Raw genomic sequence first — 27,532 nt, 5'->3', positions numbered from 1 at the left:
TTATTATTTTGGTTAGGCCAGGGTGTGACATGGGTGATTTATGTGTTTCGTCTTGTCTAGGGGTTTATTAGATTTATGGGGTTGTGTTCATGTTAGGTGTCTAGGTAAGTCTATGGTTGCCTAGATTGGTTCTCAATCAGAGGATATATATAGAGGAGGTACCAGTACCGAGTCAATGTGGAGACTATATACAGGGGGTACCAGTACAGAGTCAATGTGGAGGCTATATACAGGAGGTACCAGTACCGAGTCAATGTGGAGACTATATACAGGGGGTACCAGTACAGAGTCAATGTGGAGGCTATATACAGGAGGTACCAGTACAGAGTCAATGTGGAGGCTATATACAGGGGGTACCAGTACAGAGTCAATGTGGAGGCTATATACAGGGGGTACCAGTACAGAGTGGAGGCTATACAAGGGATGTTTACATACACTTAGGTTGGAGTCATTAAAACTCGGTTTTCAACCACTCCACAAATGTCTTGTTGACAAACTATAGTATATGCAAGTATAAACACCATGGGACCACACAGCCGTCATACCGCTCAGGAAGGAGACTTGTTCTGTCTCCTAGAGATCAACATATGTTGGTGCGAAAAGTGCAAACCAGTCCCAGAACAACAGCAACCTTGTGAAGATGCTGGAGGAAACAGGTACAAAAATATCTATATCCATAGTAAAATGAGTCCTATATCAACATAACCTGAAAGGCCGCTCAGCAAGGAAGAAGCCACTGAAGAAGGACCTTGGCTAGGGATGTATCCTTGTTTTGAATCCCAGCCACCATAGGAGGCCTTTTGCCTTTTGGTTGGCCGCCGTTGTAAATAAGAATTTGTTCTTAACTGACTTGCCAAGTTAAATAAAGGTTCAATAATAAATAAATTAAATAAAAATAAAGTACAGAGAGATAATATATGAACACCTGCTCCAGAGCACGCAGGACCTCAGACTGGGGCAAAGGTTCACCTTCCAACAGGACAACAACCCTAAGCACACAGACAAAGGACAACGCAGAAGTGGCTTCGGGACAAGTCTCTGAATGTCCTTGTGTGGCCCAGCCAGAGCCTGGACTTGAACCCGATCGAACATCTCTGGAGAGACCTGAAAATAGCTGTGCAGCGACGCTCCCCATCCAACCTGACAGAGGTTGAGAGGATCTGCAGAGAAGAATGGGAAAAAATACAGGTGTGCCAAGCTTGTTCCTGTTAAGACACCTGGCCAGCTGAGTGCAGGTGGGCTCTCCTGTCAACATGAGGCTCCTGTTGCAGCCCTCAAGGGCACATTGACAGATTTTCCACCTAGTCCTCTCTGGGATTCAAACAAGGGATCTTTCAGTTACTGGCCCAACACTGTTAACCGCTAGGCTACCTGCAGCAGGAGCCCCATGTTGACAGGAGAGCCCACCTGCATTCAGCTGGTCAGGGGCAGTGGTGCCCTGTAAGTAACAAATGTATCACTATCAGAGGGGTGTATTATGACATCAGATAGAACTACTCAGACATTCCAAATCAGGCTTCATCCACATCATGAAGGTGGATATTGATCCAACCATTTCCAAAGTAATGACTGGGCTGATGGAAACAGGTTATGCCTGAATATTTTTATAAATGGTGACAGACGATATGTTAGTTCGTTTGACATGGTGGGTTGTGTCAGTAAAAACGTTTTAGTGAGAAATGGAGGTGGAAACTCCTTTATGTACAAATATTTATATAATAACCATCATGTCTTAGTTAACTTGGAGTCACGTGATGATATGTTGTGTGGTCCTCCCTCTAAAACTTGGAAAACCATGTAGTTTATTAGGCTACAGATGAAATAAGTTATAAACCTCACAGGGTGGTGAAAATACATGTGATGAGCTTGATGCTCAATTCCAATACATTTTGAGGGTCTTAATCTGGTGACATGATGACCGATGCTTGGTTGCCATTTGACAAATACAATAATTGCTCTCATCCATAATAATCTCATCAATCGGGTAACAATGTTTATTCAACCAGTGGGAGCGTTGTAAATGCCCCCAGGAAAGTCGAAAGAGGAACTCTTCATTGAGACAATGATAAACAGCAATCTGTGGGAGAGTTGTGGTGGATATTATAAAATAAGGATCTGCTGGAGTCCAAGTCAAACCAAGATTCTTTATTTCTGAGCTCAGAGAGAATAACAGAGTTACACAGCGCAGTGTAGACCGTCTGAATGCCTGAAGCATTGGGTGATGAGCACATATCTTCATAGTTTCCTGTTCCTGGGAGGGACTTTATTCATACAAGGATGCAGGTGCAGCTGGTTTGCAACACAGAATGATACTCCCAAGAACAGGAGCTTATAATAGGACAGTTTCACAAGGTTAGTCACATACTCAGTTATGTGGACAGACAAACAATTAACATTTTCCATTACAGAGTCTGAACATTTTCATTTCATTAAATCATCAGTGGGCCAACAATGCAAATGTCAACAATGGAACAAATGCATCACATCCAAATATTACTGTATTATCTGTAGTGCTGGAGGAATGACACACCCAGATAAACACACACAAAGAGTTTAAAAAAAGGAGTTTAAAAGAAGGAACCTGATCTTCTTTATATTCAAACTGACAGACTCCATATTCAATTCATGTTTTCTGATAAAAAACATGCAAATATATGTTTGAGTATACCCTGTACCATTTAATTTCATCTGGTAAAGACAGGTAAACACATTGTCAGTCAACAATATAAGACAACGGGTTCTCTGTTCTATGTTCTCTGATGAATTTTAAGTCAATGAGATGTGAAATATCAATATACAAGTAATTATTCTCTTCTGTGTGGATTATCTCATGACATTTAAGTGACTGTGATGAGTAATATGTTTTCCCACAGTCTGGGCTTTTGTAAGCATTCTCCGCCCTGTGTGAGGTCTCATCTGTTCCTTCAGGCTTCGTAAATGGGCAAACGCTTTGCACCCTGTGAGCAGTGATAAGGCTTCTCCCCTGTGTGTATTCTCTCATGCCGTTTCAGATGACAAGGACGTTTGAAACTCTTTAAACATTGGGAGCAGTGGTAAGGCTTCTCCCCTGTGTGTATACTCTCATGCCGTTTCAGATGACAAGGTCGTTTGAAACTCTTTCCACACTTGGAGCAGTAGTACGGCTTCTCTCCTGTGTGTATTCTCTCATGTCGATTCAGCTGCCCTGACTGGTTGAAACACTTTCCACACTGGGAGCAGTGGTATGGCTTCTCCCCTGTGTGTATTCTCTCATGTTGTTTCAAGTTCCCTAAATCGTTAAAATTCTTTCCACATTGGGAGCAGTGGTAAGGCTTCTCCCCTGTGTGTATTTTCTCATGTTGTTTCAGGTCCCATAACCGGTTACAACCCTTTCTACAGTGGGAGTACTGGTGTCTTCTTGCTGGTTTGGACGTCCCTGGCTATGGATCCTCTGTGTCTGGTCTTTCTCCTGCCAAAGACAGTGTTATTTTAAATAGAGACCAGAATGAAACCACATGATAAAACAACCTTGCTGCGAGGGTAAATCCTAAATCAGATCTCTCAATAACCTGAGGCCGGTTTTAACAATCTTAGTGTGATGTTAAAACCAATGTAGAGCTTCCTGGTAATTACTGCAATGTTTACATTACTTAACAGCAATCCTTGGGAGAGTTCTGTTAGATATTATAAAATAATGATCTGCTGGAGTCTAAGTCAAACCAAGATTCTTTATTTCTGAGCTCAGAGAGAATAACAGTTACACAGCGCAGTGTAGACAGCCTGAATTCCTGAAGCATTGAGTGATTAGCACATATCTTTATAGTTTCCTGTTCCTGGGCGGGACTTTATTCATACAAGGACACAGGTGCAAATTGGTTTGCAACACAGGATGATACTCCCAAGAACAGGAGATTATAATAGGACAGTTTCACAAGGTTAGTCACATACTCAGTTATGTGGACACACAAACAATTAACATTTTCCATTACAGAGTCTGAACATTTTCATTTCATTAAATCATCAGTGGGCTACAATGCAAATGTCAACAATGGAACAAATGCATCACATCCAAATATCACTTGTTAATTAATCTGTGGTGCTGGAGGAATGACACCCAGATAAACACACACAAAGTTTAAAAAATGACAATTTAAACACATGGAACCTGATCTATCCTACATTGAAACTGACAACTCCATATTCAATTAATGTTTTCTAATAAAAACATACAAATATATGTTTGAGTATACTTGGTACAATTATTAATTTAATTTCATATGGTATAAACAAGTAAACCCATTCTCAGTCAACAATATAAGACAATGGGAGCACTGTGTATGTTCTCTGATGAATTTTAAGTCAATGTGATGTGAAATATCAATTTACACACTAGGATAAGTAATTATTTTCTCCTGTGTGGATTCTCACATGACGTTTAAGTGACTGTGATGAGCAATATGTTTTCCCACAGTCTGAGCACTTGTAAGATTTCTCCCCTGTGTGCAGTCTCACATGTTCTTTCAGATTTCCTAAATGGGTAAAACGCTTTGCACACTGGGAGCAATGGAAAGGCTTCTCACCTGTGTGTGTTCGCTCATGAGCTTTCAGGATTCCTGACTGGCTAAAACTCTCACCACACTGGGCACAATGGTATGGCTTCTCCCCCGTGTGTATTCGCTCATGAGTTTTGAGGGTGTCTAACCGCATAAAACTCTTTCCACACTTGGAGCAATGGAAAGGCTTCTCCCCTGTTCGTATTCGCTCATGAGCTTTCAGCTTTCCTGGCTGGCTAAACCTCTTTCCACACTGGGAGCAATGGTGTGGCTTTGCTCCCGTGTGTATCCGCTGATGTCTTTTCATGTTAACTAACTGGCTAAAACTCTTTCCACAATGGGTGCAATGGAAAGGCTTCTCCCCTGTGTGTATTCGCTCATGAGCTTTCAGGCTTCCTAAGTGGCTAAATCCCTTTCCACACTGGATGCAGTGGTATGGCTTCTCCCCTGTGTGTATTCGCTCATGAGATTGCAGGTTCCCTAACAAGCTAAAACGCTTTCCACACTGGGCGCAATGGAAAGGCTTTTCCCCTGTATGTATTCTCTCGTGTCTTTTCAGATTTCCTAAAAGGTTAAAACTCGTTCCACACAGGGTGCAATGGAAAGGCTTCGCTTCGGTGTGTATCCTCTCATGTCTTTTCAGGCTTCCTAACTTGGTAAACCTAGTTCCACACTGGTAGCAGTGGTAAGGCTTCTCCCCTGAGTGTATTCGCTCATGAGCTTTCAGGCTTCCTAACTTGGTAAAACTCTTTCCAATCTGGGAGCAGAGGTGTCGTCTTGCTGGTTTGGATGTCTCTTGTTCCCCCGAGTTTGGTTTTTCTCCTGCCAAAGACAGTGTTTATTTAAAGAGAGCCCTGAATGAAACCTCCACATGATAAAACCGCCTTGCAATGAGGTTTAATCTCCCCTGTGTGTATTCGCTCATGAGCTTTCAGGCTTCCTAAGTGGCTAAATCCCTTTCCACACTGGATGCAGTGGTATGGCTTCTCCCCTGTGTGTATTCGCTCATGAGATTGCAGGTTCCCTAACAAGCTAAAACGCTTTCCACACTGGGCGCAATGGAAAGGCTTTTCCCCTGTATGTATTCTCTCGTGTCTTTTCAGATTTCCTAAAAGGTTAAAACTCGTTCCACACAGGGTGCAATGGAAAGGCTTCGCTTCGGTGTGTATCCTCTCATGTCTTTTCAGGCTTCCTAACTTGGTAAACCTAGTTCCACACTGGTAGCAGTGGTAAGGCTTCTCCCCTGAGTGTATTCGCTCATGAGCTTTCAGGCTTCCTAACTTGGTAAAACTCTTTCCAATCTGGGAGCAGAGGTGTCGTCTTGCTGGTTTGGATGTCTCTTGTTCCCCCGAGTTTGGTTTTTCTCCTGCCAAAGACAGTGTTTATTTAAAGAGAGCCCTGAATGAAACCTCCACATGATAAAACCGCCTTGCAATGAGGTTTAATCCAAATCAGATCCCTCAATAACCCGAGGCCATTTTTCAAACATTTCATAATTTAAAACAATCTTGGTGTGATTTTAAAGCAGATTATGTTGTAGAGCATCCTAGTAATTTGTTTAGTTTACATTACTTATTCATTCTGTTTTAGAAGTCAGAAAACAAAAAACTAGACAGTTCTTGGACACAAGACACAGAAGTCGCTGGATTCCTATTGAGCAGGTGGTTCTAAATATATAACCCTCATAGCTGTATGATACAGAATGCGACCTACACACTTCCTTAAACCTAAAATAAGTAGAGAAGTAATTTGGTGTGGAAGTCCAAAATATGTTTTACATTGGAGACAGACACAAAGCACATCAGTAACATCTCCCCGTTGTCTCAAGGGTTCGAAACATTGCTGTTCACAAATCTTTAACATTTTGACTAATCACTAATGTCATGATATTTCGGGTAAAGTAAAAATAATGAAATATTTGGGGCAGATTAAAATATATATTATTATAAACAACTTTTTTGTAAATTTCTAGTTTACAGTCTTGTCTCCTCGCTGCAACTCCTGTAATATCTCGGGAGAGGCGAACGTCAAGAGCCAACCCGGAAGCCAGCCACACCAACGTGTTGGAGGAAACACTGTACACCTGGCGACCGTGACAGCGTGCATGTGCCCAGCCGCCACAGGAGTCGCTAGAGCGTGATGGGACAAGGACACCCCAACTGGGCAAACACTCCCCCAACCAGGACGACGCTGGTTGTTGGCCAATTGTGCGTCACCTCATGGCTCTCCCGGTCATGGCCGGCTGCGAAACAGGTCGTACATTTTGGAGAAATGTCCTCTGGTCTGATGAAACAAAAGTAGAACCGTTTGGCCATAATGACCATCGTTGCGTTTGGAGGAAAAAAGGGGGGGGCTTGCAAGCCGAACAACACCATCCCAACTGTGAAGCGCGGGGGGTGGCAGCATCATGTTGTGGGGGTGCTTCGCTGCAGGAGGGACTGGTGAACTTCACAAAATAGATGGCATCATGAGGCAGGACAATTATGTGGATATATTGAAGTAGCATCTCAAGACATCAATCAGGATGTTAAAGCTTGGTGGCAAACGGATCTTCCAAAATGGACGACGACCCCAAACATACTTCCAAAGGTGTGGCAAAATGGCTTAAGGACAACAAATTCAAGGTATTGGAGTGGCCATCACAAAGCCCTGACCTCAATCCTATAGAACATTTGTGGGCAGAACTGAAAAAGTGTGTGCGAGCAAGGAGGCCTACAAACCTGTCTCTGTTACACCCGCTCTGGCAGGAGGAATGGGCCAAAATTCACTCAACTTATTGTGGGAAGCTTGTGGAAGGCTACCTGAAACATGTGACCCAAGAAAAACTATTTAAAGGCAATGCTACCAAATACTAATTGAGTGCATGTAAACTTCTGACCCACTGGGAATGTGACTATTATTCTGACATTTCACATTCTTAAAATAAAGTGGTGATTGTTACGTTCCCCAGTTTCTGGGTTGTGGTTTGTTATGTCTGTTTCAGGACGGCTTCCTGAAATCCCCTAAGCAGCTGATTGGTCGACTCCATGGCTAATTGGAACTGACCCCGCCCCCTTGTCAAGATGCAGCTGTCTCCAATTACCCATTCCTTCAGAAGCTATATGAAAGCCATTGTTCTGTTTGGAAGAGAGATCATTGAAGAAAGATGATTGCTGAGAGCTCATTGAAGAAAGATGATTGCTGAGAGCTCATTGAAGAAAGATGATTGCTGAGAGCTCATTGAAGAAAGATGATTGCTGAGAGCTCATTGAAGAAAGATGATTGCTGAGAGCTCATTGAAGAAAGATGATTGCTGAGAGATCATTGAAGAAAGATGATTGCTGAGAGAAGAGGCTGATGGTTATAGCATATGTTGGTTGTTTCTCAGGCAGTTGGTATGTATTATGTTAGTTGTAGATGGGAGCAAATAGGTAGGTTCTGTTTGAGTTTGTTGCTCAGTCATAGCCTATTTGATGTCCTGTGTTTCTGTGTGTTTGTGAAGTGTTTAATTTGTTCCCAGGGGGGAAGGGGAAGGCACCTAGGGAGTGCTTAGGCAAGAGGCCCGCGGGCATCCATATACCCGTAGTACATTTACTGTCTAGGCACACTAGGTAAGACCTGGGTGGACCCCCCCCTGTATTTTGGTTAGGGCACTAGGTGGTGCTAAATTAGGTAAGTAGTGGTTAGGCAGGTAAGATTGGCTAAATTGTATGTAAACTTCTGACCTGCACTGTATATAGAACCAGTCAAAAGGTTGGACACACCTCCTCATTCAAGGGTTTTTCTTTTTTGCTATTTTCCACATTGTAGAATAATGGTGAAGACATCAAAACTACGAAGTAACACATACAGAATCATGTAGAAACCAAAAAAGTGTTAAACAAATCAAAGTATATTTTATATTTGAGATTATTCAAAGTAGCCCCCCTTTGCCTTGATGACAGCTTTGCACGCTCTTGGCATTCTCTCAACCAGCTTCACCTGAAATGCTTTTTTCCAAACGTCTTGAAGGAGTTCCCACATATGTTAAGCACTTATTGGTTGCTTTCCTTCACTTCATCTCAAATGGGTTGAGGTTGGGTGATTGTGGAGGCCAAGACATCTGATGCAGCATTCAATCACTCTCGTTGGTCAAATTGCCCTTACACAGCCTGGAGGTGTGTTTTGGGTCATTGTCCCATTGAAAAACAAATGATAGTCCCACTAAGCCAAAACCAGACGGGGTGGTGTATCGCTGTGGTAGCCAACCTGGTTAAGTGTGCAATGAATTCTAAAAAATCATTGACAGTGTCATCAGCAAAGCACCCCCACACCATCACACCCCCTCCTCCATGCTTCACGGTGGGAACCACGCATGCAGAGATCATTCTACTCTGCGTCTCACAAAGACGTGGCGGTTTGAACCCAATCTCAAATTTGGATTCATCAGACCAAAGGACAGATTTACACAGGTCTAAGGTTTATTGCTCGTGTTTCTTGGCCCAAGCAAGTCTCTTCTTAGTATTGGTGTCCTTTAGTAGTAGTTTCTTTGCAGCAATTCGACCACGAAGGCCTGATTCACGCAGTCTCCTCTGAACAGATGTTGTTGAGAATGTGTCTGTTACTTGAACTCTGAAGCTTTTATTTGGGCTGCAATTTCTGAGGCTGGTAACTCTAACAAAATGATCCTTTGCAGCAGAGGTAACTCTGGGTCTTCCTTTCCTGTGGAGGTCCTCATGAGAGCCAGTTTCATCATAGCAGAGGTAACTCTGGGTCTTCCTTTCCTGTGGAGGTCCTCATGAGAGCCAGTTTCATCATAGCAGAGGTAACTCTGGGTCTTCCTTTCCTGTGGAGGTCCTCATGAGAGCCAGTTTCCTCATAGCAGAGGTAACTCTGGGTCTTCCTTTCCTGTGGAGGTCCTCATGAGAGCCAGTTTCATCATAGCGCCTGATTGTTTTTGCGACTGTACTTGAAGAAACTTTCGAAGTTCGTAATTTTCTTGATTGACCTTCATGTCTTAAAAGTAATGATGGACTGTCGTTTCTCTTTGCTTATTTGAACTGTTCTTGCCATAATATGGACTTGGTCTTCTAAACACCACCCTACCTTGTCACAACACAACTGATTGGCTCAAACGCATTAAGAAGGAAAGAAATTCCACAAATTACCAAGGCACATCTGTTAATGAATTGAAATGCATTCCAGGTGACTTCCTCATGAAGCTGGTTGAGAGAAGGCCAAGAGTGTGCAAGGCAAAGGGTGGCTACTTTGAATAATTAGTTTAACACTTTTGGTTACTGTATGATTCCATAAGTGTTATTTCATAGTTTTGATGTCTTCACTACTATTCTACAATTTATAAAATAGTAAAAACGAAGAAAAACCCTTGAATGAGTAGTTGTGTCCTAACTGTTGACTGGTACTGTATATATGTGGGGCAGCGTTCATATATGGTTGATTCCGTGGGAAAGTCAACCTGAACATGTGTAACGGAGGTGAGAACGTGCCATAAACTCACTCCACAGCTTGAAACGTCACAGATGGAGCTGTCCAACTGGTACCTTTTAAACTCACTCCACAGCTTGAAACGTCACAGATGGAGCTGTCCAACTGGTACCTTTTCTATAGCTCCATCGGTTCATTGTCAAGGAGAGCGGTCACATGTGATGAGAAGCAGAGGATCACTAGTTTGAGTCCATTATGGGGATAGAGGAGGAAGCTAAACTGTAAGCAGCACACTGATGTCAGAAACATGAACAATAAAGTGAGTCATTTCCAAATGAAACAATGTTCTTTAAGGTCTATATAGTATATATATATTAAACCATGTTCTTTAAGGTCTATATAGTATATATATATATTAAACCATGTTCTGTTAAGGTCTATATAGTATATATATTAAACCATGTTCTGTTAAGGTCTATATAGTATATATATATTAAACCATGTTCTGTTAAGGTCTATATAGTATATATATATTAAACCATGTTCTTTAAGGTCTATATAGTATATATATATTAAACCATGTTCTTTAAGGTCTATATAGTATATATATATTAAACCATGTTCTTTAAGGTCTATATAGTATATATATATTAAACCATGCTCTTTCAGGTCTATATAGTATATATATATTAAACCATGTTCTTTAAGGTCTATATAGTATATATATATATTAAACCATGTTCTTTCAGGTCTATATAGTATATATATATATTAAACCATGTTCTTTAAGGTCTATATAGTATATATATTAAACCATGTTCTGTTAAGGTCTATATAGTATATATATATTAAACCATGTTCTTTAAGGTCTATATAGTATATATATTAAACCATGTTCTTTAAGGTCTATATAGTATATATATTAAACCATGTTCTTTAAGGTCTATATAGTATATATATATATATATATATGAAACCATGTTCTTTAAGGTCTATATAGTATATATATATATTAAACCATGTTCTTTAAGGTCTATATAGTATATATATATTAAACCATGTTCTTTAAGGTCTATATAGTATATATATATTAAACCATGTTCTGTTAAGGTCTATATAGTATATATATATTAAACCATGTTCTGTTAAGGTCTATATAGTATATATATATTAAACCATGTTCTTTAAGGTCTATATAGTATATGTATGTTGGAGTTCATTTGACCTGTTAGAGTAGGAAATGTAATACATTTTGTCCATTAGAGACGGAGGCCAAGTCTCACAAGAAAAGCTTTTCATTCAGTCCTATTTCATAACCCTAACCCTAACCCTAACCCTAATCCTAACCCCTAACCCTAACCCTAACCCTAACCATAACCCCTAACCATAACCATAACCATAACCCATAACCATAACCCTAACCATAACCCTAACCATAACCCCTAACCATAACCATAACCATAACCATAACCCTAACCCCTAACCATAACCATAACCCTAACCATAACCCCTAACCATAACCATAACCATAACCCTAACCATAACCATAACCATAACCCTAACCATAACCCCTAACCCCTAACCATAACCCTAACCATAACCCCTAACCATAACCCTAACCATAACCCTAACCATAACCCTAACCATAACCCCTAACCATAACCCCTAACCATAACCATAACCCCTAACCATAACCATAACCCCTAACCATAACCCTAACCATAACCATAACCCCTAACCATAACCATAACCCTAACCATAACCCCTAACCCCTAACCCCTAACCATAACCATAACCCTAACCCCTAACCATAACCCCTAACCCCTAACCATAACCATAACCCTAACCCCTAACCATACCCCTAACCATAACCCATAACCCTAACCCCTAACCATAACCCTAACCCTAACCATAACCCCTAACCCCTAACCATAACCCTATTTCATGGCTTTTAAAGAGCTTGTTTTACGGCGCTTGTTTTATTGCCATTTTTTAACAAGTTCTGTAGATCAGATGTTAATGAAGCAATACAGACCACATTGAGGGGTCTGGAGTTTAGTTTGCCTGTTCTACAGTCTGGTAAAGATACGGGGGTTGACTGGGACAGGCAATGTAACATCCATCATGATTATAAGGAAATGGGACAGGCAATGTAACATCCATCATGATTTTAAGGAAATGGGACAGGTGATGTAACACCAATCATGATTTTAAGGAAATGGGACAGGTGATGTAACACCCATCATGATTATAAGGAAATGGGACAGGCAATGTAACATCCATCATGATTTTAAGGAAATGGGACAGGCAATGTAACACCCATCATGTTTTTAAGGAAATGGGACAGGCAATGTAACATCCATCATGATTTAAAGGAAATGGGACAGGCAATGTAACATCCATCATGATTTTAAGGAAATATTTTTGCAGTCTATCTTCATGTCAACTGATGGGTTTTGACCTATAAACTTCAAACATCCTTGATGATGTCACGGCGGGAGAGAGAGAGAGAGAGAAGGTGCCGAACGTGTAAATACTGTCAGAACATGTTGTTGACATCAGGGAGAGAGAGAGAGAAGGTGCCGGACATGTAAATACTGTCAGAACATGTTGTTGACATCAGGGAGAGAGAGAGAGAGAGAAGGTGTCGGACATGTAAATACTGTCAGAACATGTTGTTGACATCAGGGAGAGAGAGAGAGAGAGAAGGTGTCGGACATGTAAATACTGTCAGAACATGTTATTGACATCAGGGCTCATATGAAAAGCAGGGGTGGGGTCACAGACCGGTACGAGTCAACAGGACAGCTCTGAGTTAGGGAGGATTAAGGAATTCAAGGATGAGGTCAGATGAAGTGAGAAAGAACATGTTATTGTTAGACATCAGGGATCACATGGAAAGGAGGGGTGGGGTCACATACCGGTACGAGTCAACAGGACAGCTCTGCGTAAGGGAGGATGAAGGAATTTGAGGATGAGGTCAGATGAAGGGAGAAAGAACAGTCATCACTACAGTTCTGCCTAGCAGTAAGAGAGGTATTGGTCTGACCATATGTGAGGAGGAGACTCGGAGCCTTGGAAGGGTTAAATACCAGCGCTGGTGTGAATAGGTTGCTTGTCTCATGCAGCTGTAAGACCCAATGGGTGATTTAAACTTGGTTTAAGCTTTACCAACCGTCCCCGAGTTTATTTACTCTGTTTGTTTATTTAAGAACCTAACACAACTAACAGAACTCTGTCTACTGTAGTGGAAATATACCTGGTAACATACTAGATGGCAGATCTATTTAATTTGTTCAAACTAAACTACAGCACTTACTTTGATGTGTCAAATCTGATCCTTTCTTCTCTTCTCCTCCTCTCACAGTTCCACTCAGCCCCGTTGTTTTCCTGCAGTCCACCAGCAGCACAGACAACCTCTTCATACCCAGCAGTAAGGTGCTACCGGGAGAGGCACGACACGGGGACTCTGGGAGGGAGGAAGGGCTAGCGTTGTCCTGGTAACCATAAAGAGGGGAGACAGACACATATCATTATGGATGCTGATGTCATGAAGTGCCTTTACAGAAACCCAGCCCAGACCCAGATAGAGCAAGCTGTATGCTAGACCAGACCAAGCTGTATGCTAGACCAGACCAAGCTGTATGCTAGACCAGACCAAGCTGTACCATCTGGTGTTCTGATCTGGAGAGACTCTTCTCTGCCTCGTCAGCATCAGGATGTTGTTGGGGCTCCCCAGAGGATCCATAATAGTCATGTCTCTCTCCTGTGTGAATGAGAACATTAAACAGGTGGTGAACTTATGATCTACTATTACAATCACAAAGGGTCTTACTATCATTAATATCTCTAAACGGGGCCTAAAATGCAAATGTTAAAGGGTTGTTCCACGAAATGGGTGCCTGTTGCATCCCTTTGATATTTAAGTAGAAATGATGCACCAATATTGCATTTTAAAAGCCTGCTATACTAGATGAGGGGAACTTTAATATAGATCACATGAAGAATTCAACACATCTAATTTAAAAGTCCCCAAAATATATGCACCAATGGCAGATTGACCCTTTAACAATTCCTACAGTACTGAACAACATATTCAAGTGTAGAACTTCAGTAGAATGCCACTTTAAAACCACACATTAGTTCAACAACTGCATAGTTTGTGCCCCTGTTTAAGACAGTACTCACTGGTGTTAATCTGATCTTCTGTCTCCTCCTCTTTCACTCCCAAAACTTCTTCCTCCTTCACCTTTATTGAGACAGCATCCTCTTCCTCTATAAAAACTTATTTCACTGTAACAGCCTCCTCTGCTTCCTTTTTAATTCTAAAATGTTCTTTCTCTCCTTTCACTGTAATATCCACCTCTTCTTCTTCTTTCACGACAATGTTCATCTCTAGAGCTTCTTTCTTCGTACAGCAGACATCCTCTTCTTTAGCAGGGGAATAGTAGTTTAGTGAACTCATGGTCGGGGATGTTAGTTAACTAGCTAGTTAGCATTAGCGACTAGCCGAGTGCTAGGCTCAGTATCAATATTTAACTCGTTTGCAAATTGAAAAGGCAAATTAGATTAAAGTTAACCAGTTGATACGTCAGCTGACATGTGTTTTAAACACTGGGTTTGCCGAATGTACACAAACATGGTCTAAAACGTCAATCTGTAAGTTACATGTTGGCTAGCAAGCTACCGAGGTGGTTGAAAGAGTAGCCGTGTTGTTGTTCCTGAAGAAGCGTCCGTCCAGTCCATTATACGTCACGCAAGAAGCATCACCTGAAAGACGCTCATCGCCATCTGCTGACTGGAGTGGGTAACGCAGTTTGGAAACAATAGTCACGACACTTTTTGTGTTGGAAAGAACGTCATAATAATTTAATAACAAGCTGATATATTTTCTCTTTCGTCTTACAACTAATACGTCCCTGTACACAGACGTAGAAGCTTAATATTGTAACGACCCTGGGTTTATAAGCGCGGAAATCGACCCTGCCGCACGAGCTTTTGCGGCACAGTCGATAGCGCGACGGTCCTCGGGCTCGAAGGTCGAGGGTTCAAGACCTGCTCCCCGCTGTTTCATTACAATATGAATATGTGGACGATGAATAAATACTTATCTGAATAGGTAGTGTGTTAATGTGTGTTTTCAATCAGGATCTCAGGGATCACTGCCTCAAACGACCACCCCTCATCACTGTCAAACGCTCCCTAAAACACTTCTGCGAGCAGGCCTTTCTAATCGACCTGGCCCGGGTATCCTGGAAGGATATTGACCAAATCCCGTCAGTCGAGGGTGCCTGGTCGTTCTTAAAAAAGCGTGCACCTTTCAAAAACATGTAGAAATAAGAACAGATATAGCCCTTGGTTCACTTTTTCACTTCAGACCTGACTGCCCTCGACCCGCACAAAAACATCCTGTAGCATTGAATAGTCCCCGCGATATGCAACTTTTCAGGGAAGTTAGGAACCAATACACGCAGTCAGTCAGGAAAGCAAAGGCTAGCTTTTTCAAATAGAAATTTGCATCCTGTAACTCCAGAAAGTTTTGGGACTCTGTATAATACTTATTAAAATAATACTACTTTTCCACCATCATTTGCAAATAAATTCATTCAAAATCCTACAATGTGATTTTCTGGATTTTCTTTGTCTCATTTTGTCTGACGTAGTTGAAGTGTACCTATGATGAAAATTACAGGCCTCTCTCGTCTTTTTAAGTGTGAAAACTTGCACAATCGGTGGCTGACTAAATACTTTTTTGCCCCACTGTATATGCTCTAGTTGGCTGGTCCTCGCTACATATTCGTCGCCAGACCCACTGGCTCCAGGTAATTTATAAATCAAATCTGCTCTGAAAGCAAACATGTTGACATGAGTACCCTGATATCGGGGAATTAGTGCCATTCTGAAAAAATTGTTAGATTAGCTAGGTAAAGCTCCGCCTTATCTCAGTTCACTGGTCACGATAACCACACCCACCCGTAGCACACGTTCCAGCAGGTGTATCTCACTGATCATCCCCAAAGCCAACACCTCGTTTGGCCGCCGTTCCTTCCAGTTCTCTGCTGCCTCTGACTGGAACGAATTGCAAACATCTCTGAAGTTGGAGACTTTTATTTCCCTCACCAACTTTAAACATCAACTATCTGAGCAGCTAACCGATCGCTGCAGCTGTACACAGTCCATCTGTAAATAGCCCACCCAATCTACCATACTGTTTTTTATTTGATTTACTTTTCTGCTCATTTGCAGACCAGTATCTCTACTTGCACATCATCATCTGCTCATTTATCACGCCAGTGTTAATCTGCTAAATTGTAATTATTCGCTCCTATGGCCTATTTATTGCCTACCTCCTCATGCCTTTTGCGCACACTGTATACAGACTTTATTTTCTCTACTGTGTCATTGACTTGTTTGTGTCATTGGCTTGTTTATTGATTAATCCATGTGTAACTCTGTGTTGTTGTCTGTGTCACACTGCTTTGCTTTATCTTGGCCAGGTCGCAGTTGCAAATGAGAACTAGTTCTCAACTAGCCTACCTGGTTAAATAAAGGTGGGGGGAAAATGTGTTCTATATGCTCTGTGTGTTATATGTGTTCTGTGTGTTCTGTGTGTTATATGTTCTGTGTGTTATATGTTCTGTGTGTTATATGTGTTCTGTGTAACTATGATGGAGAGAATTGTTTTGCTGTCTGAATACAGCTGTACAGACCCTTTGGGAAGAATTAAACTTGGTTAAAGCTTCTCTAGTGTCCGTGGGTTAATTACTCTGAAAAATAAGAACCTAACAATATTATCAGAGGGGTGTATTATGACATCAGATAGAACTACTCAGACATTTCAAATCAGGCTTCATCCACATCATGAAGGTGGATATTGATCCAACCATTTCAAAAGTAATGACCGGGCTGATGGAAACAGGATATGCCTGTACACTTTTATAAATGCTGACAGACGATTTGTCAGTTTGTTTGACATGGTGGGATCATTTTGTGTCAGTAAACATTTATAAGCAAGAAATGGAGGTGGAAACTCCTTTATGAGCAAATATTTATATAATAACCATCACATCTTAGTTAACTTGGAGTCACGTGATGATATGTTGTGTGGTCCTCCCACTACGACTTGGGAACCCATGTCGTTTATTAGGCTACAGATGAAATAATAATCTCTCTTATCCATAATAATCCCTGTAATCACCCGCTGCTGGCTACAGTGCACGGGGACAAGAGCGCGTTTTCTATATAACGCAACACTTTTTTAAAACCATCAGTAGAGTTGAAAATGCGATGGAAACCCATTTAACTTGTATTTCTTATTTAGTCATGCAGAATGTCACAGCAAAAAATACATAGCTTAGCTTAGCTACTTGATAGAAACACTGACATACTTTAACAGTGTGTTTGATAGAAACACGGACATACTTTAAGTTGCACTATTTTGGGTGACCAGGTGCACGCGGTTCGTAACAGCGCGGTTATCTGCTTTAATTCTTGATTCTACTTGAGACGCATATGTCTCAAGTAGGCACCTGGAAATGCAAATGCGCTAAGCTAAATGCTAAATGTACTCGTTAAAACTCAAACCTTGATCAAAATTCACAAGCAGGGTATTGAATTAAAGCTACACTCGTTGTGAACCTAGCCAACAAGTCAGATTTTTAAAATGCTTTTCGGCGAAAGCATGAGAAGGTATTATCTGATAGCATGCACCACCTGAAAATGCCTGAATGCGACGTAAACAAAGACTCTGCTTATCCGACGCAGCACAAAACGCAGAAATAAAATATAAAACATTCATTACCTTTGACAAGCTTCTTTCTTGGCACTCCTATATGCCCCATAAACATCACTATTGGGTCTTTTTTTCGTTTAAATCGGTCCATATATACCCAAAATAGCTTTCTATGGAAGCTGTGTCATTCAGAAAAAAACATCGTTTTTTAACGCTGCATCATTTTTTAAAATTAAAAAAGTCGATGATAAACTTTCACAAAACACTTCGAAATCCTTTTGTAATCCAACTTTAGGTATTAGTAAACGTTTATAATCTATCAAAATGATTACAGGGCGATGTATATTCAATAGCTCCACGTCTGCAAATCAATGGCTGCCATTGTCCACATTTACAGCGTCCTGGTGGAGACTGGAAGAAACGGATGCCAGATACTTGGATTTTCCAACAAAAAATTCAATTGAAAATGACGACAATGGCGACATCGTGTGGAATTTGTATGAATTGCATGCAGGTCGATATTAAATTTTGTCCTCTTTTAACAACGCATGAAAGTGACTTATGGAAATTATTTTTAGCTTTCAGAGAGCAGTTTTTCTTGCGTTTTTCAATGAAACACACGATCTGTTATAGTCACAGCCATGATTTAACCAGTTTTAGAAACTTCAGAGTGTTTTCTATCCACACATACTAATCATATGCATATACTATATTCCTGGCATGAGTAGCAGGACGCTGAAAAGTTGCGCGATTTTTAACAGAATGTTCGAAAAAGGAGGGGGTAGAAGTAAGAGGTAATGTCCGAGGGATAGTACTTTAACAGCAGGTGGAAACTTAGCTACTGGGCACAGACATCAGTTCAACATCTAGTTTCTATTTACATTCAACACAAAATGTCACCTGTCGTTAGATTTAGGTTCCCAGTTGGGTGAAACACAAAATGTCACCTGTCGTTAGATTTAGGTTCCCAGTTGGATGAAACACAAAATGTCAGCTGTCGTTAGATTTAGGTTCCCAGTTGGGTGAAACACAAAATGTCACCTGTCGTTAGATTTAGAAAAATTAATAAAAATACCTGATGTTGATGGCTTACAAATCCAATCAGTTGTCGACACTGATCTGACATCATCACGTGGATTTGTTTTGTTGAAATGACGTGGAAACAATGTTTATTCAACCAGTGGGAGGCTTGTAAATTACCCCAGGAAAGTCAAAAGAGGAACTCTTCATTTTGACAATAATGGAACAGCAATCCGTGGGAGAGTTGTGATGGATATTATAAAATAAGGATCTGCTGGAGTCCAAGTCAAACCAATATTCTTTATTTCTGAGCTCAGAGAGAATAACAGTGTCAGTGTAGACAGTCTGAATTCCTGAAGCATTGGGTGATGAGCACATATCTTTATAGTTTCCTGTTCCTGGGCGGGACTTTGTTCATACAAGGACACAGGTGCAAATTGGTTTGCAACACAGAATGATACTCCCAAGAACAGGAGATTATAATAGGACAGTTTCACAAGGTTAGTCACATACTCAGTTATGTGGACACACAAACAATTAACATTTTCCATTACAGAGTCTGAACATTTTCATGTCATTAAATCATCAGTGGGCCAACAATGCAAATGTCAACAATGGAACTAATGCATCACATCCAAATATCACTTGATTATCTGTAGTGCTGGAGGAATGACACACCCAGATAAACACACACAAAGTTTAAAAAATGACAATTTAAACACATGGAACCTGATCTATCCTACATTGAAACTGACAACTCCATATTCAATTAATGTTTTCTAATAAAAACATACAAATATATGTTTGAGTATACTTGGTACAATTATTAATTTAATTTCATATGGTATAAACAAGTAAACCCATTCTCAGTCAACAATATAAGACAATGGGAGCACTGTGTATGTTCTCTGATGAATTTTAAGTCAATGTGATGTGAAATATCAATTTACACACTAGGATAAGTAATTATTTTCTCCTGTGTGGATTCTCACATGACGTTTAAGTGACTGTGATGAGCAATATGTTTTCCCACAGTCTGAGCACTTGTAAGATTTCTCCCCTGTGTGCAGTCTCACATGTTCTTTCAGATTTCCTAAATGGGTAAAACGCTTTGCACACTGGGAGCAATTGAAAGGCTTCTCCCCTGTATGTGTTCGCTCATGAGCTTTCAGATTTCTTAAGTGGCTAAAACTCTTTCCACACTGGGAGCAATGGAAAGGCTTCTCACCTGTGTGTGTTCGCTCATGAGCTTTCAGGATTCCTGACTGGCTAAAACTCTCACCACACTGGGCACAATGGTATGGCTTCTCCCCCGTGTGTATTCGCTCATGAGTTTTGAGGGTGTCTAACCGCATAAAACTCTTTCCACACTGGGAGCAATGGAAAGGCTTCTCCCCTGTGTGTATTCGCTCATGAGCTTTCAGCTTTCCTGGCTGGCTAAACCTCTTTCCACACTGGGAGCAATGGTGAGGCTTTGCTCCCGTGTGTATCCGCTGATGTCTTTTCATGTTAACTAACTGGCTAAAACTCTTTCCACAATGGGTGCAATGGAAAGGCTTCTCCCCTGTGTGTATTCGCTCATGAGCTTTCAGGCTTCCTAAGTGGCTAAATCCCTTTCCACACTGGATGCAGTGGTAAGGCTTCTCTCCTGTGTGCAGTCTCATGTGTTCATTCAGGTTTCCTAAGTGGCTAAATCTCTTTACACACTGGGAGCATTTGTAAGGCTTCTCACCTGTGTGGATTCGCTCATGCACTTTCAGGTGTCCTAATTCGCTAAAACTATTTCCACACTGGGCGCAATGGTATGGCTTCTCCCCTGTGTGTATTCGCTCATGAGATTGCAGGTTCCCTAACAAGCTAAAACGCTTTCCACACTGGGCGCAATGGAAAGGCTTCTCCCCTGTATGTATTCTCTCGTGTCTTTTCAGATTTCCTAAAAGGTTAAAACTCGTTCCACACAGGGTGCAATGGAAAGGCTTCGCTTCGGTGTGTATCCTCTCATGTCTTTTCAGGCTTCCTAACTTGGTAAACCTAGTTCCACAATGGTAGCAGTGGTAAGGCTTCTCCCCTGAGTGTATTCGCTCATGAGCTTTCAGGCTTCCTAACTTGGTAAAACTCTTTCCAATCTGGGAGCAGAGGTGTCGTCTTGCTGGTTTGGATGTCTCTTGTTCCCCCGAGTTTGGTTTTTCTCCTGCCAAAGACAGTGTTTATTTAAAGAGAGCCCTGAATGAAACCTCCACATGATAAAACCGCCTTGCAATGAGGTTTAATCCAAATCAGATCCCTCAAACATTTCATAATTTAAAACAATCTTGGTGTGATTTTAAAGCAGATTATGTTGTAGAGCTTCCTAGTAATTTGTTTAGTTTACATTACTTATTCATTCTGTTTTAGAAGTCAGAAAACAAAAAACTAGACAGTTCTTGGACACAAGACACAGAAGTCGCTGGATTCCTATTGAGCAGGTGGTTCTAAATATATAACCCTCATAGCTGTATGATACAGAATGTGACCTACACACTTCCTTAAACCTAAAATAAGTAGAGAAGTAATTTGGTGTGGAAGTCCAAAATATGTTTTACATTGGAGACAGACACAAAGCACATCAGTAACATCTCCCCGTTGTCTCAAGGGTTCGAAACATTGCTGTTCACAAATCTTTAACATTTTGACTAATCACTAATGTCATGATATTTCGGGTAAAGTAAAAATAATGAAATATTTGGGGCAGATTAAAATATATATTATTATAAACAACTTTTTTGTAAATTGCTAGTTTACAGTCTTGTCTCCTCGCTGCAACTCCTGTAATATCTCGGGAGAGGCGAACGTCAAGAGCCAACCCGGAAGCCAGCCACACCAACGTGTTGGAGGAAACACTGTACACCTGGCGACCGTGACAGCGTGCATGTGCCCAGCCGCCACAGGAGTCGCTAGAGCGTGATGGGACAAGGACACCCCAACTGGGCAAACCCTCCCCCAACCAGGACGACGCTGGTTGTTGGCCAATTGTGCGTCACCTCATGGCTCTCCCGGTCATGGCCGGCTGCGAAACAGGTCGTACATTTTGGAGAAATGTCCTCTGGTCTGATGAAACAAAAGTAGAACCGTTTGGCTATAATGACCATCGTTGCGTTTGGAGGAAAAAAGGGGGGGGCTTGCAAGCCGAACAACACCATCCCAACTGTGAAGGCTTCGCTTCGGTGTGTATCCTCTCATGTCTTTTCAGGCTTCCTAACTTGGTAAACCTAGTTCCACAATGGTAGCAGTGGTAAGGCTTCTCCCCTGAGTGTATTCGCTCATGAGCTTTCAGGCTTCCTAACTTGGTAAAACTCTTTCCAATCTGGGAGCAGAGGTGTCGTCTTGCTGGTTTGGATGTCTCTTGTTCCCCCGAGTTTGGTTTTTCTCCTGCCAAAGACAGTGTTTATTTAAAGAGAGCCCTGAATGAAACCTCCACATGATAAAACCGCCTTGCAATGAGGTTTAATCCAAATCAGATCCCTCAAACATTTCATAATTTAAAACAATCTTGGTGTGATTTTAAAGCAGATTATGTTGTAGAGCTTCCTAGTAATTTGTTTAGTTTACATTACTTATTCATTCTGTTTTAGAAGTCAGAAAACAAAAAACTAGACAGTTCTTGGACACAAGACACAGAAGTCGCTGGATTCCTATTGAGCAGGTGGTTCTAAATATATAACCCTCATAGCTGTATGATACAGAATGTGACCTACACACTTCCTTAAACCTAAAATAAGTAGAGAAGTAATTTGGTGTGGAAGTCCAAAATATGTTTTACATTGGAGACAGACACAAAGCACATCAGTAACATCTCCCCGTTGTCTCAAGGGTTCGAAACATTGCTGTTCACAAATCTTTAACATTTTGACTAATCACTAATGTCATGATATTTCGGGTAAAGTAAAAATAATGAAATATTTGGGGCAGATTAAAATATATATTATTATAAACAACTTTTTTGTAAATTGCTAGTTTACAGTCTTGTCTCCTCGCTGCAACTCCTGTAATATCTCGGGAGAGGCGAACGTCAAGAGCCAACCCGGAAGCCAGCCACACCAACGTGTTGGAGGAAACACTGTACACCTGGCGACCGTGACAGCGTGCATGTGCCCAGCCGCCACAGGAGTCGCTAGAGCGTGATGGGACAAGGACACCCCAACTGGGCAAACCCTCCCCCAACCAGGACGACGCTGGTTGTTGGCCAATTGTGCGTCACCTCATGGCTCTCCCGGTCATGGCCGGCTGCGAAACAGGTCGTACATTTTGGAGAAATGTCCTCTGGTCTGATGAAACAAAAGTAGAACCGTTTGGCTATAATGACCATCGTTGCGTTTGGAGGAAAAAAGGGGGGGGCTTGCAAGCCGAACAACACCATCCCAACTGTGAAGCGCGGGGGGTGGCAGCATCATGTTGTGGGGGTGCTTCGCTGCAGGAGGGACTGGTGAACTTCACAAAATAGATGGCATCATTAGGCAGGACAATTATGTGGATATATTGAAGTAACATCTCAAGACATCAATCAGGATGTTAAAGCTTGGTGGCAAACGGATCTTCCAAAATGGACGACGACCCCAAACATACTTCCAAAGGTGTGGCAAAATGGCTTAAGGACAACAAATTCAAGGTATTGGAGTGGCCATCACAAAGCCCTGACCTCAATCCTATAGAACATTTGTGGGCAGAACTGAAAAAGTGTGTGCGAGCAAGGAGGCCTACAAACCTGTCTCTGTTACACCCGCTCTGGCAGGAGGAATGGGCCAAAATTCACTCAACTTATTGTGGGAAGCTTGTGGAAGGCTACCTGAAACATGTGACCCAAGAAAAACTATTTAAAGGCAATGCTACCAAATACTAATTGAGTGCATGTAAACTTCTGACCCACTGGGAATGTGACTATTATTCTGACATTTCACATTCTTAAAATAAAGTGGTGATTGTTACGTTCCCCAGTTTCTGGGTTGTGGTTTGTTATGTGTGTTTCAGGACGGCTTCCTGAAATCCCCTAAGCAGCTGATTGGTCGACTCCATGGCTAATTGGAACTGACCCCGCCCCCTTGTCAAGATGCAGCTGTCTCCAATTACCCATTCCTTCAGAAGCTATATGAAAGCCATTGTTCTGTTTGGAAGAGAGATCATTGAAGAAAGATGATTGCTGAGAGCTCATTGAAGAAAGATGATTGCTGAGAGCTCATTGAAGAAAGATTATTGCTGAGAGCTCATTGAAGAAAGATGATTGCTGAGAGATCATTGAAGAAAGATGATTGCTGAGAGATCATTGAAGAAAGATGATTGCTGAGAGAGGAGGCTGATGGTTATAGCATATGTTGGTTGTTTCTCAGGCAGTTGGTATGTATTATGTTAGTTGTAGATGGGAGCAACTAGGTAGGTTCTGTGTGAGTTTGTTGCTCAGTCATAGCCTATTTGATGTCCTGTGTTTCTGTGTGTTTGTGAAGTGTTTAATTTGTTCCCAGGGGGGAAGGGGAAGGCACCTAGGGAGTGCTTAGGCAAGAGGCCCGCGGGCATCCATATACCCGTAGTACATTTACTGTCTAGGCACACTAGGTAAGACCTGGGTGGACCCTCCCCCCCCCCTGTATTTTGGTTAGGGCACCAGGTGGTGCTAAATTAGGTAAGTAGTGGTTAGGCAGGTAAGATTGGCTAAGTTGTATGTAAACTTCTGACCTCCACTGTATATAGAACCAGTCAAAAGTTTGGACACACCTCCTCATTCAAGGGTTTTTCTTTTTTGCTATTTTCCACATTGTAGAATAATGGTGAAGACATCAAAACTACGAAGTAACACATACAGAATCATGTAGAAACCAAAAAAAGTGTTAAACAAATCAAAGTATATTTTATATTTGAGATTATTCAAAGTAGCCCCCCTTTGCCTTGATGACAGCTTTGCACGCTCTTGGCATTCTCTCAACCAGCTTCACCTGAAATGCTTTTTTCCAAACGTCTTGAAGGAGTTCCCACATATGCTGAGCACTTATTGGTTGCTTTCCTTCACTCTGCGGTCCAACTCATCCCAAACCATCTCAAATGGGTTGAGGTTGGGTGATTGTGGAGGCCAAGACATCTGATGCAGCATTCAATCACTCTCGTTGGTCAAATTGCCCTTACACAGCCTGGAGGTGTGTTTTGGGTCATTGTCCCATTGAAAAACAAATGATAGTCCCACTAAGCCAAAACCAGACGGGGTGGTGTATCGCTGTGGTAGCCAACCTGGTTAAGTGTGCAATGAATTCTAAAAAATCATTGACAGTGTCATCAGCAAAGCACCCCCACAACATCACATCCCCTCCTCCATGCTTCACGGTGGGAACCACGCATGCAGAGATCATTCTACTCTGCGTCTCACAAAGACGTGGCGGTTTGAACCCAATCTCAAATTTGGACTCATCAGACCAAAGGACAGATTTACACAGGTCTAAGGTTTATTGCTCGTGTTTCTTGGCCCAAGCAAGTCTCTTCTTATTATTGGTGTCCTTTAGTAGTAGTTTCTTTGCAGCAATTCGACCATGAAGGCCTGATTCACGCAGTCTCCTCTGAACAGATGTTGTTGAGAATGTGTCTGTTACTTGAACTCTGAACCTTTTATTTGGGCTGCAATTTCTGAGGCTGGTAACTCAAACAAAATGACCCTCTGCAGCAGAGGTAACTCTGGGTCTTCCTTTCCTGTGGAGGTCCTCATGAGAGCCAGTTTCATCATAGCAGAGGTAACTCTGGGTCTTCCTTTCCTGTGGAGGTCCTCATGAGAGCCAGTTTCATCATAGCGCCTGATTGTTTTTGCGACTGTACTTGAAGAAACTTTCGAAGTTCGTAATTTTCCTAATTGACCTTCATGTCTTAAAAGTAATGATGGACTGTCGTTTCTCTTTGCTTATTTGAACTGTTCTTGCCATAATATGGACTTGGTCTTCTATACACCACCTTGTACCACTTGTCACAACACAACTGATTGGCTCAAACGCATTAAGAAGGAAAGAAATTCCACAAATTACCAAGGCACATCTGTTAATTGAAATGCATTCCAGGTGACTTCCTCATGAAGCTGGTTGAGAGAAGGCCAAGAGTGTGCAAGGCAAAGGGTGGCTACTTTGAATAATTTGTTTAACACTTTTGGTTACTGTATGATTCCATAAGTGTTATTTCATAGTTTTGATGTCTTCACTACTATTCTACAATTTATAAAATAGTAAAAACGAAGAAAAACCCTTGAATGAGTAGTTGTGTGTCCTAACTGTTGACTGGTACTGTATATATGTGGGGCAGTGTTCATATATGGTCGATTCCGTGGGAAAGTCAACCTGAACATGTGTAACGGAGGTGAGAACGTGCCGTAAACTCACTCCACAGCTTGAAACGTCACAGATGGAGCTGTCCAACTGGTACCTTTTCTATAGCTCCATCGGTTCATTGTCAAGGAGAGCGGTCACATGTGTTGAGAAGCAGAGGATCACTAGTTTGAGTCCATTATGGGGACAGAGGAGGAAGCTAAACTGTAAGCAGCACACTGATGTCAGAAACATGAACAATAAAGTGAGTAATTTCCAAATGAAACAATGTTCTGTTAAGGTCTATATAGTGTATATATATATTAAACCATGTTCTTTCAGGTCTATATAGTATATATATATATTAAACCATGTTCTTTAAGGTCTATATAGTATATATATATTAAACCATGTTCTGTTAAGGTCTATATAGTATATAATATTAAACCATGTTCTTTAAGGTCTATATAGTATATATATATATATATATTAAACCATGTTCTTTAAGGTCTATATAGTATATATATATATATTAAACCATGTTCTTTAAGGTCTATATAGTATATATATATATTAAACCATGTTCTGTTAAGGTCTATATAGTATATATATTAAACCATGTTCTGTTAAGGTCTATATAGTATATATATATATTAAACCATGTTCTTTAAGGTCTATATAGTATATATATATATATATAACCATATTCTTATAGGTCTATATAGTATATATATATATATATATATATATATTAAACCATGTTCTGTTAAGGTCTATATAGTATATATATTAAACCATGTTCTTTAAGGTCTATATAGTATATATATATTAAACCATGTTCTTTAAGGTCTATATAGTATATATATATATATTAAACCATGTTCTTTAAGGTCTATATAGTATATATATATATATTAAACCATGTTCTTTCAGGTCTATATAGTATATATATATTAAACCATGTTCTTTCAGGTCTATATAGTATATATATATATATTAAACCATGTTCTTTCAGGTCTATATAGTGTATATATATTAAACCATGTTCTGTTAAGGTCTATATAGTATATATATTAAACCATGTTCTTTAAGGTCTATATAGTATATATATATTAAACCATGTTCTTTAAGGTATATATATTAAACCATGTTCTTTCAGGTCTATATAGTATATATATATATTAAACCATGTTCTTTAAGGTCTATATAGTATATATATTAAACCATGTTCTTTAAGGTCTATATAGTATATATATATTAAACCATGTTCTTTCAGGTCTGTATAGTATATATATATTAAACTATGTTCTTTCAGGTCTATATAGTATATATATATATATTAAACCATGTTCTTTCAGGTCTATATAGTATATATATAGTATATATATTAAACCATGTTCTTTAAGGTCTATATAGTATATATATATATTAAACCATGTTCTTTCAGGTCTATATAGTGTATATATATTAAACCATGTTCTGTTAAGGTCTATATAGTATATATATATTAAACCATGTTCTTTAAGGTCTATATAGTATATATA

At 40.6% G+C, this 27,532-nt stretch overlaps 2 protein-coding genes across 2 annotated transcripts; both read right to left on the bottom strand.

The window, feature by feature from the left end:
• Nucleotides 1-3,696: 3,696 nt before the first annotated feature.
• LOC118947601 (zinc finger protein 239-like) lies at nt 3,697-5,370 on the bottom strand (the record flags this gene model as incomplete). Its single annotated transcript, XM_036972528.1, has 1 exon — nt 3,697-5,370. A coding segment is annotated over one exon (1,002 nt), but the record flags the coding sequence as incomplete, so codon positions are not given.
• A 13,603-nt stretch (nt 5,371-18,973) lies between these two features.
• LOC118947600 (zinc finger protein 135-like) lies at nt 18,974-20,894 on the bottom strand (the record flags this gene model as incomplete). Its single annotated transcript, XM_036972527.1, has 1 exon — nt 18,974-20,894. A coding segment is annotated over one exon (1,254 nt), but the record flags the coding sequence as incomplete, so codon positions are not given.
• Between the last annotated feature and the right edge of the window lie 6,638 nt (nt 20,895-27,532).

The sequence above is a fragment of the Oncorhynchus mykiss genome, unplaced genomic scaffold, assembly GCF_013265735.2.
Source record: "Oncorhynchus mykiss isolate Arlee unplaced genomic scaffold, USDA_OmykA_1.1 un_scaffold_173, whole genome shotgun sequence".
NCBI lineage: Eukaryota > Metazoa > Chordata > Actinopteri > Salmoniformes > Salmonidae > Oncorhynchus > Oncorhynchus mykiss.
The sequence above is the reverse complement of the archived record's forward strand: the minus strand, read 5'-3'. Positions and strand labels throughout refer to the sequence as shown.